This window comes from Elephantulus edwardii, unplaced genomic scaffold, assembly GCF_000299155.1.
Source record: "Elephantulus edwardii isolate Elephantulus edwardi_28Jun2011 unplaced genomic scaffold, EleEdw1.0 scaffold00214, whole genome shotgun sequence".
NCBI lineage: Eukaryota > Metazoa > Chordata > Mammalia > Macroscelidea > Macroscelididae > Elephantulus > Elephantulus edwardii.
The window spans coordinates 2,320,453-2,337,491 of NW_006399964.1; the positions used below are offsets into that span (position 1 = coordinate 2,320,453).

Below are 17,039 nucleotides of genomic sequence, written 5' to 3' on the forward strand. Positions count from 1 at the left end.
TCTGACTAGTGGCTGAACTGTATGCCAGTAGAACGTCTCCGTGTTTTCCTTGGCGTAATCTTTATGGGAGTGGATTGCCTGTAGGGCACACAACGGTTCCTCTGTGTATCTATTGAGTATGATACCCAGGGCTACATATTGTGAAGAGTAACCTATGAGTTGGTGGTAGGTATTCAGAAGGCTTCCATCTAGTTAGACACGTATGTAAAACTATGTATTAACAACAGTAACTGTGAAATGAAAAATAAACAACCTAAATTAAAAAAAAAAACAAACAGTAACTCTGCTTTACAACTGTTGCTGCTATAGTGGCAGAAAAGGATTACTCTAACTGCTGTCCCATGCCTGAAAAAAGTGCCCAGTAACAATGTGATGATGGATTTCACAGAAGACTTCAATTAGCTGGTCATTTTGGTAAACTGAGGCAGTGGTTCCAGCCTGGATGCACATCGGAATCACATGGAGAATGAAAAAATATTTCTCAGTTCCCCAGAGAGTCTGTTTTAATTGGTCTGGGGAAGGAACTGAGCAAGCACTGCAGGTGATGCTACTGAGGAGGGAGACAGGTGAGGCTGGAGTAAGGTTGCAAGTGGAGAGAGGTGAATAGGAATGAGCTTCAGTCATTTCTTCTCTGCTTACAGTAAAATAGCCAAAGAGAAAAAGAAAATCAAGGATCATTGAGCATCTGCAGAGTTTAGAAAATGAAGTAATACTTTTTTTTCCTTTTTGTCATTGTAGACACAGAAGGACTTTAATGACACTTGAACGGTTCGGCAGAGGATGCTCTAATGGATGACAGTGAAACCCCTCCATATAACCTGCACGTAGAACGGCAAGATGGGTGTCCAGGTGGTGGCAGCGTGGAGGGGACAGCGGTAAACTTGCCTGCTGTATCAGATGAGAACGAAAACCAGCTGGCTGGGGAAGGACGTGAGCGCCTGACTGGCGGAGATGGTGCTATGGGCAGAGCACAGGTGTCTGATCAGGACAGCTTGAACAATAATGAAAGCTGCCAGTCATTCTGTGAGGTGGCTGTGGGGGAGAACGCAGAAAACATCCCTGCTGAGAGCCTCACGGGCCCACAAGGTTTCTTGGAAAAGGACTCAATAGTAGCTGGACAAAGGAACTCAAGGAGCCAAAAAGGCACAGCTAAGAAGGCCCCATCAGGTATTTTTAGATAGTCCTATATGCTTGATACTCCTTTTGTTTTATACTTGATTTTCTTGGGGTTTTTTTCACATTTTCTCACCCTTCTTCTCCTTCCCTCCTCCCCTTTTCCACTTTGTAATGCACCTCTTGTTCCAGATTGTTGTCATTCATATAATGCCTAATCACATATTCCTTTCAGACAGTCCTTTCCCTCATCTGTCCCTTTGCAGTGTTCATTATCTATCCACTCTTTTTCTGTTTCCCCCAAAGCCCTATGTCAGTCCTATTTTATAACAGGAATGTTATGCAGTGCTTGTCCTTTTGTGACTGAGATAGTTCATTCAGAATGCCTTCCAGGTTTACTCATGTTGTACACTGTTTTATAAGTTTATTGTTTTTCAGTGCTGCGTAATATTTCATTGTGTGAATGTACTATAGTTTTTCTGTCCATTTATTGATGGGCACTTGGGTTGCTTCCATCTCTTTGCTATTGTGAATAATATGGCAATAAACATGAGTGTGCATACATCTATTTGAGTCACGGCCCTATTCTTTAGAGTATATTCCCAATAGTGGAATTGCTGGATCAAATGGTATTTATGTTTCCAGATTTTTGAGTAAATGCCAGACTGCTTTCCATAGTGGTTGTACCATTTTATATTTCTACCAGTAGTCTTTGAGCATTCCAATCTCTTCATAACCTCACCAGCATATGTTGTTTGCTGTCCTGTTGAATTTTGCAAATGTTGCTGAGGTGAGATGATATCTCAAAGTAGTACTGTTCTTTAATTCTTAGCATGTTCTGTTGCACTGTGAACATGCATAGATATAATAGATTTGCACAGACACACTAGACTTCAATCAATGCACAGGATTCAAGAGACAAACCTAAGTGGATCTGCAGTGTTCTCCTGTATAAATGTGCCAAAACTGACTTAACCACTTTTTTTTGGATGCTCTTAAAATTTTACTATAATAAATAGCTCAGAAATGGAGACATTTTTTATTCATGATTTTACACCAAAACCTCTGACACCAATTCCCATTGAATTTGTTGCTGCTCCTGGTGGCCCTGTGGGACAGTGGAACTGCCTCTGAGTTTCCAGACTGTTAATATTTATGGAGACATACTGCCACCCCTTCCTCTCATGGAGCACCTGGAGGTTACTAATAGGCCTTTAAGTTAGCCGCTAGTGCATTAACAACTGCACTATCTGGCCTCCGTGTTTTCACAAGTAAATAACAACAGTCAACCTGTTTACAGCAAGTTGGCTGTAACACATAGCGGCTACAGCAGACAGAGTGGAACTGCGCCAGATGTTCTCACCGCCTCTTTGTGGAAGGTGGATGCTCTCTGCCCAGTGTTTGTCCCCTCGAGCACTCGGTGGCTTCAAAACCTGCCCTTTCAGTTAACAGCCAAGTATTTAACCATTGTGCCACTAAAGCTCCTTGTATTCATCCCCGGTACTTAAATGCAGCCTTCTTTCTTTATAAATACAACCTCTTTAAAAAAGCTACCACCAACCAATGCCAACCTTTTCTTTCATTACTCTAACTTTGATCCTTATCTATGAGTTTATATTTTAGTATACTCTTCCTCTACTTTGTCATAGGCTCTGTCATCTTAACTCACAAGGTGAATAATGCATACATCTCGTGACAATGTTGAGTAGAAAACATTGAGTTTTCACTTTGTTTACTGAACAATTTAGAATGCAAAAGCATTTGACTGTGTGGACGACAACAAACTATGGCTGACTCTGAGAAGAATGGGAATCCCAGAACACTTGATTATGCTAATGCGAAACCTTTACTTGGATCAGGAGGCAGTTGTCAGAACAGAGCAAGGAAACACTGCATGGTTCAAAATTAGGAAGGGCGTACGCCAGGGATGCATCCTATCTCCATACCTTTTCAATTTAATGAAGAACAAATTATCCAGGAGGTTGGGCTCTATGTGGAGAAGTGTGGCATCAGGATTGGAGGAAGACTCATCAACAATCTGCGTTATGCAGATGACACAACCCTGCTTACTGAAACTAAGGAGGACCTGAAACGCTTGCTGCAGAAGGTCAGGGACTGCAGCTTTCATTATGGATTGATGCTCAATATCAGTAAAACAAAGATTCTTACCACTGGGCTGATTGGTAGCACATCATGATGGATGGTGAAGAGATTGAGATTGTTAACAGCTTTAGTTTGCTTGGCTCCACAGTCAACACTCTTGGCACCAGTATCCAGGAAATTAAAAGACATATTGCAATGGCAAAGTCTACAGTTAGAGATCTCTCTGAAGTACTCAAGAGTAACAATGTCGCTCTGGAGACTTAAGGAGTGGCTGATACAGGCCGTGGTCTTTGCAGTCACTTGCTATGCATCAGAGAGCTGAACAATGACCATGGAGGATAGAAGGAGAATTGATGCCTTTGAGCTGTGGTGTGGAGAAGAGTATTGAATATACCATGGACTACTAAGAGAACGAACAGGTTTGTCCTGGAGAGGATGAAGCCAGGTTGCTCCTTGAAGGCAAGGATTCTGAAGCTTCATCTGACATACTTTGGACGTGTTGCAAGGAGGAACTAGGCCTTGGAGAGGAACATCATGCTTGGGAGGCTGGAGGGACAGCACAGGAGAGGAAGACCCTCGATGAGATGAATTGATTCAGTGAATGAGGTAATGGGGGTATTTGTGTCAGAGACAACAAGATTGGCACAGGATAGAGCAGGGTTTAGGGCTGTTGTACATAGGGTCACTATGAGTCACAAGTAACTTGGTGGCACATAACAACAACAACTGGTATTTTCCAGATAGCTTATTTTAAAAATTATTAAGAGAGAAGGCAAACCAAATAGGGGGCGGGTGTCACAAAATCCTGAATTTGCATGTCCTTATGTCTCTACGTCTTTTGGTGAGATGTCGCTGTTCATGTCTGCTTCCTCCCCTGTGCAATGATGGTTTCTTCTTCCTCTGTCTGTAGACTGCCTTGTCAGCTAAGAATTTCTTAGATTTCTAAGTGGAGACAGTGTAGGCTTAATGTAATTAGAAGTTGGTGATTCACCTCTAATTATGCTGATGAGGTTTCAGTCACACTTCCAGACTAATAGACTACTAGATAAAGGCCAGCTGTCGGCAGCTGCAAATCAGCCTACGGAAGCCCTGTGGACCACAGTGGTCCCGTCCACAAGGAGTCATGGGTGGTGTCTTTGTCAGGGAGCATTTTGGTCTGTGTGTGTGAGGTCGCCACTTGTACCTTCCTAATCTGATTTTACAATGGATTTAAGAAATAAAGTCACCTTCCACTGCATCTAACAGCAGCAGTGGTGTATTTGTGGAGTACTTTATTTTTAAAAGGAATACTTCAATATATATCTCTTAAATTTTTATATTAAAGCAAATGGTAGGAAGGCAAAAGAATTTAAAATTGAATGGAAAGATTCTTTTAAAAAACTAAAGATAGGCTAATGGTGGGCATAGTTCAATGTTGAATAATTTGATAAAGTATAATTGAGAACTATTTATGAAACACAATGTGAATGAAGGATAGTGTGAAACACAATGTATACAAACTTTTTAAGCAAAGCAATATAAAATAAAAATTTATTTTTCTATTTTAAAAAAGAGTATAAAGAAACCTTCCTATCTGTAATCAATTGATTTTGACAGGGCTTCTAAGGTTTTCAGTGGGGAGAGGACAATCTCAATATTATTAGAACAACCGAATATTGAACATCCATATGCAAAAGAATAAAGATCAGCCAAATATGCTTTTAAGTAAAACCCTAAAAGCATATGAAATTAACCCATCAGTTTTAACGATTTTATTGAGATCAAAATTGCACACCATGTAATTTACCCATTTCAAGTTTATTTCAAGTATATTTAATTTGCTACAATCACCATACCTTTTCAATCCATATGCAGAACATATAATAGATTTGCAGGAAGCTGGACTCTATGAGGAGGAATGTGGCATCAGGATTGAAGGAAGATTCATCAGCAACCTGCATTATGCAGATGATACAACCCTGCTTGCTGAAACTGAGGAGGACCTGAAGCGCTTGCTACAGAAGGTCACAGACTGCAGCCTTCAGTATGGATTGAGGCTCAATATCAAGAAAACAAAGATTCTCATCACTGAGTCAATGGGAGCATCATGATAGATAGTGAAGAGATTGAGATTGTAAACAGCTTTAGTTTGCTTGGCTCCACAATCAACACTTGGCTTCAGCAGCCAGGAAATTAAAAGACGTATTGCATTGGGAAAGTCTGTTGTCAGAAACCTATCCAGAGTACTGAAGAGCAGTGATATCAATCTGAAGACCAAGGTGCACCTGATACAGGCCATGATCTTTGCAATCACTTTCTATGCATCAGAGAGCTGAACAATGACTAGAGATGATAGAAGAATTGATGCCTTTGTGTTGTGGTGCTGGAGAAGAATATCCAATATACCATGGACTACTAGGATGGCAAACACGTTCATCCTGGAGAGGATGAAGCCAAACTGCTCCTTGGAGGCAAGGATTCTGAAGCTTCATCTTACATACTTTGGATGTGTTGCAATGAGGGACAGTCCTTGGAGAGAGATGTCATTCTTAGGAGGCTGGAGGAACAGTGCAGGAGAGGAAGACCCTCGATGAGATGGATTGATTCAGTGACTGGGTAATGGGGCTATTTGTGTCAGAGACAACAAGATTGGCATAGGATAGAACAGGGTTTAGGGCTGTTGTACATAGTGCCACCTATGAGTCACAGGTAATTCAATGGCCTATAATAACACCACCACCACCATCACCATAGTCAATTTCAGAATGTTTTTTATCACCCGAGAAAGAATCCCCATGTTGTTGTTGTTCTTGTGTGCTGTCAAGTCAACTCATTGCAGACCTTTAAGTTAGAAGCACTTAATCACACAGGAGATTACCCATCTTTTTCCTGCAGAACCGCTAGTGGATTCGAACCACGTGCCTTAGCGATTACAGTGCAGATTCTTACCACTAAGCTACCAGAGCCCCATAGAAAAAGAACTGTATATATATGTATATATATATATGTATATATATATGTATATATATGTATGTTCTCTTGATCTCTCCCAGTGCTACAAAACCTTTAATTTACTTTCTCCTAAATTTATCTAGTTGGGGTGTTTTATGAAGGGTGTTTTTAAGTGCTGGGGTTAATCCTGAGGTTAGCTCTTTGAACCTGCTGACCGTTCCTTAGAGGAGATATGTGACAGTCTTCTTTAAAGATTAAGTCTTGGGAAACCTGGGGAGCAGTTCTACTCTGTGCCATAGTTGGGATTGACTAGGGACGGTGGGTTTGTTTTGGAGTTTGGAATCTCTTGGCTGCTGAGTGTCCTTAGCCTAAGGTTGTCACACTGTATCATGTCCCAGCACCTTGCTCCTCCTCAGTATTGCTCACTCTTTACCAGTGTATGGGTAGACTAAGTTTTGTTTGCCCCTTCATTACTAGATGGTCATTTCAATTGTTTGTACTTTGGGCTGTTGTTAATATTATTACTGTGAACATTTGAATACAGATTTTTTTGAGTTCACATGTTTTCCCTTTTCTGTAGAAGTAGAATAGCTGGCCTTGTGAGAATTCTATGTTGGACATTTTAGGAACTACCAAAATGTTTTCACTGGCATCTGTACCATTTTACACTTCTATTAGCAGTATAGAAAAGCTCCAGTTTCTTCACATTTTTACTAATACTTGCTACTGTCTTTTAATTATAAATACAACATTTTGATTCCAAGATTCACTTCTGTTAAGTGTACAGTTCAGTTGTTTTTTAGTATATTCACAATGTTTATCAGTCATCACAAATCTCTAATTACAGATATTTGCTGCCCCTTCGCAGGGGTGATAATATTCATGAGCAGGTAACCTCAGTTCTTTCCTCCTCCTCGGCCTGGCAGCCACGAGCCTGTGGGTTTTGTATGATTGCAGGAGACGCATTTGGATAAAGGGCTTGTTGACTGCCGTAACAACATGCTTGAGTTATTTACTTAGCATCAGTCACCATAGTATCTAAGCATTTGATAGACTAATTGGGCCAATGGCAAGAAGCCATAGATAAATCTAGTAGATGGGTATTTAGAAAGGAAGATCCTCCAAATGGACTGGCTGTAATCAGTCCCCTGACTTGATTCCCTAAAATCCTTCCTGACTGTGTCCTGCTGAATGATGACAAGAATGGCATGAAATCAAGAAGCAGAGAAACCTGGAGAATTGCTAGCCAGTGCTTGGTCATTTATGTACCGGCGTCAGACTTGTGCAGTGAAAGGAAAAGAGAATAGGTTTGAATCCTGGCTCTGCCTGTTCCTTCCTATGTGATCTTCAAAAAGCAACTTAGTTTTCTAAACTTCTTGTTTTTATCAGGGAGCCTGATGGCCTAGTGGTAAGGAGTTGAACTGCTAGTCCAAAGGCAGGTGGCTCAAATTGGCCAGGTCCTCTGTGGAAGAGAGATGGACAGTCTCTCCTGCAGCTTGCAGCCTCAGAAAACCCTCTGGAGGATCGGCAGGATCTCTCCTGACTCCAGCCCTGTCCTGCTGCTGCTCTGTGTTCCTCACCTATAGGGCAGGCCCTACATCTCTTGATCCTGTATGTGTATCTCTTTCTGAAGTATCCAGCATAAAATTAATGTTTCTGAGTCATTATGTTTTTCTTGGTAGGTGTTGTCAGATCGATTCTGACTCACAGTGGCCCTGTGAATAGATCTGAGCCTTGCTCCCCAAGCAAGATTTTAGTTTGATTTTTTCCCCCCCTTTGGGCAGTCCATGGGAGATTCAATACTCTTCTCCAACTCCAAAATTCAAAGACATCGATTCCTCTACCATCCTTAATCATTGTCCAACTTTCAGATGCATAGGAAGCAATTCAAAATGCCCTAACTTGGATCACACACAGCTTAGTCTTTAAACTGATGTCCTTGCTTTTTAGTACTTTGCAGAGGTCCTTGAGAACAGACTTTTCCAGTACATCTTTTGATCTCTTGACTGCTATTAACATGGGTGTTGAATGAGAATCCAGGTAAAAGAAAATCCTTGACGTCAGTCTTTCTCTGTCATGAACCTATTGGTTCAGTGATGAGGATATTTGTTTGCTTGTTGTAGAGATGTAATGCGTACTGAAGACTGTAGTTTTTTATCTGCAGCAAGTACTTCAAGTCCTTTTCACTTTCTTCATGTTGGGTTGTCCTCTGAATAATGGAGGTTGTTAATGAATCTTACTCCAATTCTGATACCACATTCTTCTTCATACTTTCCAGCTTCTTGAAAGATTTGCTCAGTGTACAGATTGAATAGTTATGGAGAAAGAATACCCTGACACACACCTCTTGATTTTAAACCATGCAGCATTTCCTTGCTCTGCTCAAACAACTGCTTCTTGGTCTGTGTATATATAGGTTTGGCATCAGCACAGTTAAGTGTTCTGGGACTCCCATTCTTCTGAATATTATCCATAATTTGTTATAATTCATACAGCAAATACCTTTGCATAGTTAATAAAGAACAAGTAAACATCCTTCTGGTATTCCGTACTTTTAGCTGAGATCTGTGTGATATTAGCAATGATATTCCTTGCCCTATGATTGCTTCTAAATCCTGCTTGAATTTCTGGCAGTTCCCTGTCCATGTAGCATTCCAGCTATTTTTTAATAAGTTTCAGCAAGATTTCATTTGCATGTAATATTACCGATGTTATTAATTTTAGTTCAGTAAATACTAAGGAAGAAAGGGTTAGATACAGTTCACTAAAACTTAAATGGATACAAAATGTAAGAAAGACCTACTCCCTTCACTCAGGAAAAGAATCCTTGTATCATATACCAGCAAAGAAAATAATATTCTTTTGAAGGTTTTTATGCTGCCATTATCCAGTGTGCTATGATGGTGTGGCTAGAGGCCTTAAGACAGATAAAATAGCTGAAATGTCTTTCAGCTTTATGATTCCAGTCTCTCAAATTAGTCTTCAGTATCACTGAGAGTCTTCAATGAGGATGGCACAGGATAGGGCAAGATTCAGGTTTCTTACTTATAGGATCACTAAGAGCCAACGGCAGCACTTAAGAACAACTACATAAAATAAGCCAGCTGCTTGCACGTGTTTCTATCCCTTTCTTGGTGCTAATATGAGTCAAATAGAAGAACAGCACTACCACTCTGTCTGGTAAGTGTTGGTGGATTCTGTACATTGCATTTTCAATCCATAGCCAGTAATTTGTGAGGAAACAGGGTTAGAGGAGTCAGGTGGCTTACTTGAGGTCCCTGAGCTGCTGGATGCAGACCAGGTCTCAAAACCACAGCCCTGTCCTGCTCCCTCTGACAGCATGGGCCGAGCCTGAGGCCTCTGGAGGAGATTGCGCCACACTGAGCCAATGGTAATTGTGCCCTAATTACATTGTACATTTCTGACCCCAAGTCAGGTCAGAGGAAGGTGGCTCATTTTCAGATTTATATAACTCATGATACTAGTGTCTAGTTTTAAAGAAAAAGATTTCTTTTCTTCTTGCCATTTTAGGTGATTAACCTGGGATTGAAGTTATTTGAACATTTTTCTTTCTGCTTTTGGCCCACCTAGAACTTGAATGCAATGAATTATTGAAGACAAAAATGAGCAACTCTAAAGACATTAACACACTGTTGTTGTGTTGTTGCTAGGTGCCACAGAGTTGACTACAACCCATAGCAACATTATGAACAACAGCTCTGAACCTTGCCCTCACCTGTGCTTTCCTCAATCACTTCTGATATACTTGGGTCCGTTGTTGCAGTTACCATGTCAGTCCATCTTGTTGAGGATCTCCCTCTCTTCTGACCATCCACCTTTCCCAGCATGATGTCTTTTTCCAAGGACATAATTTTCCAACATCCTTTTTCCCAGGATGCTGTCCTCCTGACCACATGTCCAAAATATGTGAGATGAAGTTTCCCCATCCTTGCCTTTCTGGAACAGCCTGTTTGCACTTCCTTGAAGCTGACTTGTTTGTTCTTTTGTCAGACCAACTGATACTCAGTGCTTTCCTCCAACACCTCAAAGGCATTGATTCTTCTTCTGTCATCCTTAGTCATTGTCCAATTTTCAGATACATAACAAGTAACCGAGTAGACCATGGCCTGAATCTGGTGCCCTTTAGTTTTTAAATTGATATCATTGCTCTTTATCACTTTGGAGCCAGCTTCCCCAGGCTGGGCCACTCCTGTCATGCTATCTGTGTGCTTGCTTGTCTTTATGGTTTGCCTTGGGAGAATGGCTATTGCTTTGTCAACTTGTTATAGTAGGGGAGTAATTTGCATTCAGCTGCTCATTTTATAGCTTTGGTTTGTATGAGCTTGTCTGTCAGTGTGCTGTACAAGAGTAGCTTGCATGTCTCTGTGATGCTGGAAGCTATGGCACCAGTATTTCAGAAATCAGCAGGGTCACCTGTGGTGGACAAATTCCAGATTAATCTGTTTTAATCCATGTCTTCTAGATTAAGACAGATTAAGAAGTAGGATTGGCCATCTACTTCTGAAATAGAGGTCTTCAGAAAACACCATGAACCACAGAACGACGTTATGTTAGAGTGGCCCACGTGGGTTAGGCTTTAAAATGCAGGAGGAGGAGGAGATAGACTTAAAAAATGAATGGTTCTGAGTGAAAGCAGCACGTGATTGATTGAACAAATATCAAAACCAAGAGAGAATGTGTCTTGTGAGGGACACTGAGTGAGTGGTCGCAGGTGTAGATAGTGTGGTATTTACACGTGGAAGGTCTGTGGCTGCCCTAGCACATGTACTCGCCTTGTGTCTCTTTCACATCTTGATACCAGCAACCCCTCATTTTACTCCAGTGCCTGCTGTTTGAAATGGAAGCGACGCCTCATGCCTGCCCACACCCTGGTGTTTGGAAGCAGCTAGCTGCTATTTTGGGTTTCACAGCTGCACACGTGGAAAGGAATTCGCCTGCAGGGTGGGGCATGCCTGAGTCTCACTCACACTGAACTGAATGATGCAAGAGATGAGATTGTGAACTTGTATTTAATGCCAAATGAATTAAGACTTTTGAGGATGATGTAATGGGGTGAATAAACTTTGACCTGGATGGACATGAATTTTGGGGACCTAAAGGGTCGAAGATGGTGATGATGGCTCAGGCTAGGGCAGGGTTCAGGTCAGCTGTGCAGAGAGTTGCTGTGAGTTGTGGACTCATCGGCACCTCACACCAGCAGAGTGTTGATTGACGTGGTGACTGAAGTGACTGTGAGGATCGCATGGAACCAGGGAGTGTTTGGGGCTGTTGTACAGCATCACTCTTAGTCACCGGTGACGTAGTGGCCTCTAACGACAAACCACAAAGGGTGGAATGATACAGATTTAATGGCACCTGTCCCCTCCCTGCCACTGCCAAAAACATGTATTGGAATCTGAACCCATAGGGTTAGAGTTAGGATGTTAAATCTCACAATCTTGCTGTAGATTAAGATTTTCATTCGTATGTTCATGAAACTCTAGGTAGCTCACTCTTTCATTGCCATCAAGTCAGAACTGACTCAGAGATGACTCGCCAGTGGGTTTTTGGAGACTGTAAATCAAGCGGTAGGAAATTGCCAGTCTTTTTCCAAAAGGGCAGCTGATGGATTCAGACTGCCTGCCTTTGTGTTGGCAGCGCAACTCCTTAACCACTAGGCCACCAGAGCTCTTATGCCCAGGTAGAATGAGATCCAAATTGGATCAACTTCAGGTCCCAAGAAAAGAAGATTACACACACATGTGCACAACACACAGGTGCCCTTTCATCGTTCAGGTTGGATTTAGATTGGATGAGCTCAGGCTGATTTTGAATCTTGTGGACTTGTTTTTAATTTTTTTCCAGTTTCCATTTGAACTTGCATATGAATAATGGGCATCAGCCCCTGGCCTTGTTTCAATTGCTAATATTGAGTTCTCCATCATCTCTTTCCTCGGATGGAGTCACTTTGATTCTTGTATATTCAGACAGGTGAGGTCTATGTGCATAGTCACCCTTTATGTTTTTGACAGTGTGTTTAGGGATTCTGTTTCCTATTTGATTTATACCAAGACTTGCTACAGAACCAGCACACATACCTTTTCTCTGAGTCTGTTTTGTGTTTCTGAACGACAGTTTGTTCCTGCCTCCTTCAGCATGATGAAACACAGAGAAAGGATAGATGATTCATTTTTTAAAAATGCCAACCTATGTATTATTTAACATATATAATTATGTAATGACATATTACATAAATAGTACATGCAGTATGCTACATGGTTTAGAGTGTTCTCCTCCTTGGAGGCAAGGATTTTGAGGCAGGCTTCAGAGTTACTGTGTCTAAGGTTGCTATGAGTCATAGACGACTCAAGGCCACAGAACAACAACACATGAAGAAGGAGCCTATTGCTTCTATTTTCCCTGTCCCAGCTTATAGCTGGCTTCTTGAAGAAGAATGTGGCATCAAGCTTGGAAGGCTCATCAACAGCCTACAGTATGTGGATGACACAACCTTGCTTGCTGAAACTGAGGAGGACTTGATGTGTTTGATGCAGAGGGTCAAGAACTACAGGTGTCAATATGGATTGCATCTCAACTTTAAAAAAACAAAGATTCTTTCTTACCACTAAGCCAATTAGCAGCATCGTTATAGATGGAGAAGAGATTGAGGTGGTTAACAATTTCATCTTGCTCGGATCCACAGTCAGCACTCTTGGTACCAGCAGTCAGGAAAGTCAAAGACTAGATTCTTTAGGTAAGGCTGCTGTCAGGGACATCTCCAGAGTGCTAAAGAGCAATGATGTCAGTTTGGACTAAGGTGCACCTGATCCAGGTCCATGGTCTTCTCAGTTACTTGCTACACATCTGAGAGCTGGACAATGACTAAGGATAAAAGAAGAAAAATCAATGCCTTTGAGTTGGGGTGCTAGAGAAGAGGTGTACATAGCGTGGACCACCAAGAAAATAAATAGGTCTTGGAGAGGGTGAAACCAAATTTCTCCTTGGAGGCTAGGATTTTGAAGCTCCATCTCACATACCTTGGGCCTGTGACCAGGAGGGACCAGTCGTTGGAGAACGACATATACTTGGAAGGAGAGAGAGTCAGTGCAGGAGAAGCAGACCCTAGATGAGAAGGACTGACACAGTGACTGTGGCAGTGGAGCAAGTGTATTCGAGATGATGAGATTTGCTCAGGATAGGGCAGGGTTCAAAGCTATTTGTTTTCAGAATCGCTATGAGTTGTAGTCTGCTTGATGGCACATAACATACAGATCTTTCTGTACACTCTTGTTGTTATTATATTGAAGGTCACTTCAGAGAGTTTTTTAAAATTTCTCAGGACAGTAGACTTAAGGAGTCCTCCAGTCTCAACTGGTTCTGTACATCTGGAATTATTAAGAATTTCCGTTCTTATCCATGTTTTTCTCCCATTGTCTCAAAGCCTCTCTGTTGTGACCCTTGAATGGTCAGATTGACAGCCAAGCACCACCTGATTCTTCTGGTCTCATAACAGATGAGGCCGTGACTCGGGTAGGATGTTAATTCTGTGTCTAGTTTTTTCTCTGAAACATTGATTTTCTTCTTTGTCTTTTACTCCTGAGGAGTAGCTTGCTTGAAAGGTTACTCATATGTTTCTAAGACCCTAGACACTATCCACGCCGGAGAATGAAGAACATGAACTTAGTGGTCGATATGATGATGACTGACTGAATTATCCCATGAGAATCTAGTTCTGGGTCTCCAAACCCAGAAAGTCAGTATCACAAGGTGCTTGGCTATGTCTGAGAAGGGACTGTGTCCACTATGAACTTATATGTGTACACACATGCATCTAAGTGTATTCTGTCTGTGCACACTGATGTGTGCATCTGTTCGACCCCGGCACATGCGTGCTTATACACAAATATATATGATCATCGAGTTGGTTGTTACTGTTATTGTGAGCAAACTTATGGCATGCTCTTTAAGGTGTGTTCATGTCATTTTCTTTAAGGGGTGCACTCAAGTATCTGTGATCTAGAGAGTCCTGTCCTCTCTGCCCTGTCCCCAGGTGTATGCAGTGACAGCTGTGACAGCAGAAACCTGACTGGGTTTTCTATCCCTGCAAACTTTAACTCAGTGAGCACTCTGTAAACACTCATCCTCCCTTCTGCCCCAGCTGACTGTGAATAAACTTTGGTCTCTCTAATGTGCCTCTTGTCATTTTATAAGTTAGACAGGCGATATTTGCCCTTTGGACTGACTTCACTTGGCAAACTGTCTTCAAGTTTCAGCCATATTATATCGTGTACCAAGACAGTTGTCTCCCTTCTTCTCCTTTCCCCTCTCCTCCTGCCCCAGAACAAGAAATTTTATTATCTCAAATGCTGGTGCATGACAGAATACAAACTTAGAGGAGAACAGAGGAAAATATCAACATACTGAGATGGATTTTCGTACAGATGTAAAATCTTTACAAGATTGACAATATAATCATTCAGTCGTTTTTAGGTACAGCTTTCCTATTACATGACTTTTTCACCAACTGTTCTTGGAATTCTGCTAGTATTTTGTGCATGAAACAAACAAACAAAACCCAAATTTTTCTAAGTGTTTAACAATGTTAGATTTTAGAGTCAATGTCTAAAATTTTTAATGAAGGAAATATTAATTTTTTACTTTTAAAGTGGTCATAATACAGATTTTCTTTTCTTTTTTTCCTCTTTTTTACTTATTAATTTTAATGAAAATTTCCAGAGACTTAGGGTTTCCATTAATTCACTGTTGCATTTCCCCCCTGCCCATCCCTCCCCCATTCACTCTTCTCTTTGAAATGTAAAAGAAAAATTCTTTCATTGTTATACAATCCTCCCCCCAAGTCCACTCCACTGTGCAACCTTCATTCAATACAGATTTTCTTAAATTATAGATCATACTCACTTTATGAATTATCAAAATAGATGTATAAACAAAAGTTAAGATAATCTTGGAGACTCATAAATATACAGGGTACTGATACATGCATCTTGGAGTATGTGCATCCTTTTGAGATTTAGAAGACTCTTTACTGATATTCTTTGGATTTCTAAGCTGTAAATTGCACAGGAGGAGACTGCCCATCATTCTCCCACAGAGTGGCTGGTGGGTTTGAACCTCAAGACAGGTGCCCTCAGTCTTTGGATTAGCAGTGGAGTACACCACCAGAGTGCCCCTTGAGATACTGAAGAAAACTCAAACTATGTTATACTAATAATTTAGTCTTTTTACAAGTATGGCATGAATAGATTACAAAATCAGAGTTTTTAGTAGACTTCCAGTCCAGATATTTAAGATAGATACCTTGTTATCTGTGTTGTATCATTTTAGTCACTTTCCCCTCACCATGTAGTTACTATCAGTAAGCTCCTTTATTTACAGTTTATCTTGTCCATGCCTTGTTCATGCAGCACTGTGCCATACAGTGAAGCCAGTGCTTTCCCCAGTTCAAGGAAAAGAATATCAAAATCGGTCTGAATATCAAAATGAAAAAGTATGAGTGTTTCAGAAAAATTAGAATTAGCACTGCTTTTTTTTACAAAGTAAACGTTATAAGGATAAATTTTAACTATTTGGGGAATTATTTCTGAAGCTATTGGGCAAAGACTTATTCACTGATGGGTTTTTTGTTTTTTTTTGTGTGTGTGATGGTTTTTGTTTTTAAAAAGTTTGTGTTACTTAATTTTTCTATTAGGAAAAATGTTACAGTGGCCTTTACCTCTGGCCCTGGATTCTTGAATTTCTGCTGTTCTTCTGGGACACAGAAATGGCACTAAAGTTATCAGATCAGAGTTTAGAGAGGATGACTCAACTCCTGTGACAATTTCATGTACAGAATACATTTATCTCCTTGTTCACTCCTGTTTCATTTCAGGCAAGCCTGGATTTACAGTAACAACTAATCTGTTTCCCTTTGGAAGAATTGAGTTTCTACCCACACACTTTTTTTTTGGAGGGAGTAATTTTTATTAATACTCTTAATTATAATTCTACAAGTAAAAACTATTTATGTTAATAGAAGCAGTCAGACGTCAGCATGATCTTAATGGAGATAATAAATTATGCGGTTTCTGGTTTTTATTGATATGATTAACTTTATTTGAAAATGTTATGGTTAACAAGTATAATTGTGTAAGGTCTTGCACCATGCTGGGAATTATTCTTGACATCTCTGTCTGACTTCTACCTTTTGTTTGTTTATATATATGGTGTTTCATGCATTCCTCAATTCACATTGTGCTTCACAGTATCATTCGCATACATAGTGTTTCATAACATCAGTCACACTGATCCATGCCCACTGACTTCTTTTCTTCAAGGACTCTCTTCAGGGGATGGTGCACCTTCCATGCTGGAACAGACAGGAGGTGCAGCCCCATGTGCTGTTGGTGATGACGAGGCTGAAGTTAATGCTAACGAGCAGCCGGAGGCTCCGAAGCTGGTTCTGCAGTCTCTGTTCTCCCTGATACGAGGCGAAGTGGAACAGCTGGATTCCAGGGCACTTCCGCTTTGCCTTCATCAGGTACTACTGAAACGCTTTGCTTGACTTTTGACTTCACTACAATGCTGGTGCCAGGGTCTGCAATAATCTGAAATCCAGTTGTCTATGATTAATTCAACCCCATCTGTCATTCGTAAGCCTAGAAAGAAGCGGGCCTAGTCCTGTGGATGGTAGGAAATTTGGCGTTTTAGTTGTGAGAGACCATCTACTGGTGGATAATCTATAATTCAGACAGTGAGTTGGCTCCTTATCTAGTAATGAAACTGTGATGCATAAGTCGCTGGATCGGGACTGCCAGTTGGGTGCCAAGCACATTACGAGACACTGGAGAGAGATGACTTAACACAGTATGCTCTTGTGCAGTGGTCAGAGTCCC

General features: G+C 41.0%; 1 protein-coding gene across 1 annotated transcript in view; it reads left to right on the forward strand.

Moving 5' to 3' along the window:
* The window catches only part of CNST (consortin, connexin sorting protein), a 121,414-nt gene that overhangs the window by 44,041 nt on the left and 60,334 nt on the right, over positions 1 to 17,039 (forward strand). The window contains exons 3-4 of the mRNA XM_006897740.1: positions 745 to 1,167; positions 16,482 to 16,684. Coding sequence (XP_006897802.1) covers positions 789 to 1,167; positions 16,482 to 16,684 — 582 coding nt within the window. The 5' untranslated portion in view covers positions 745 to 788. The remainder of the gene's footprint in view (positions 1 to 744; positions 1,168 to 16,481; positions 16,685 to 17,039) is intronic.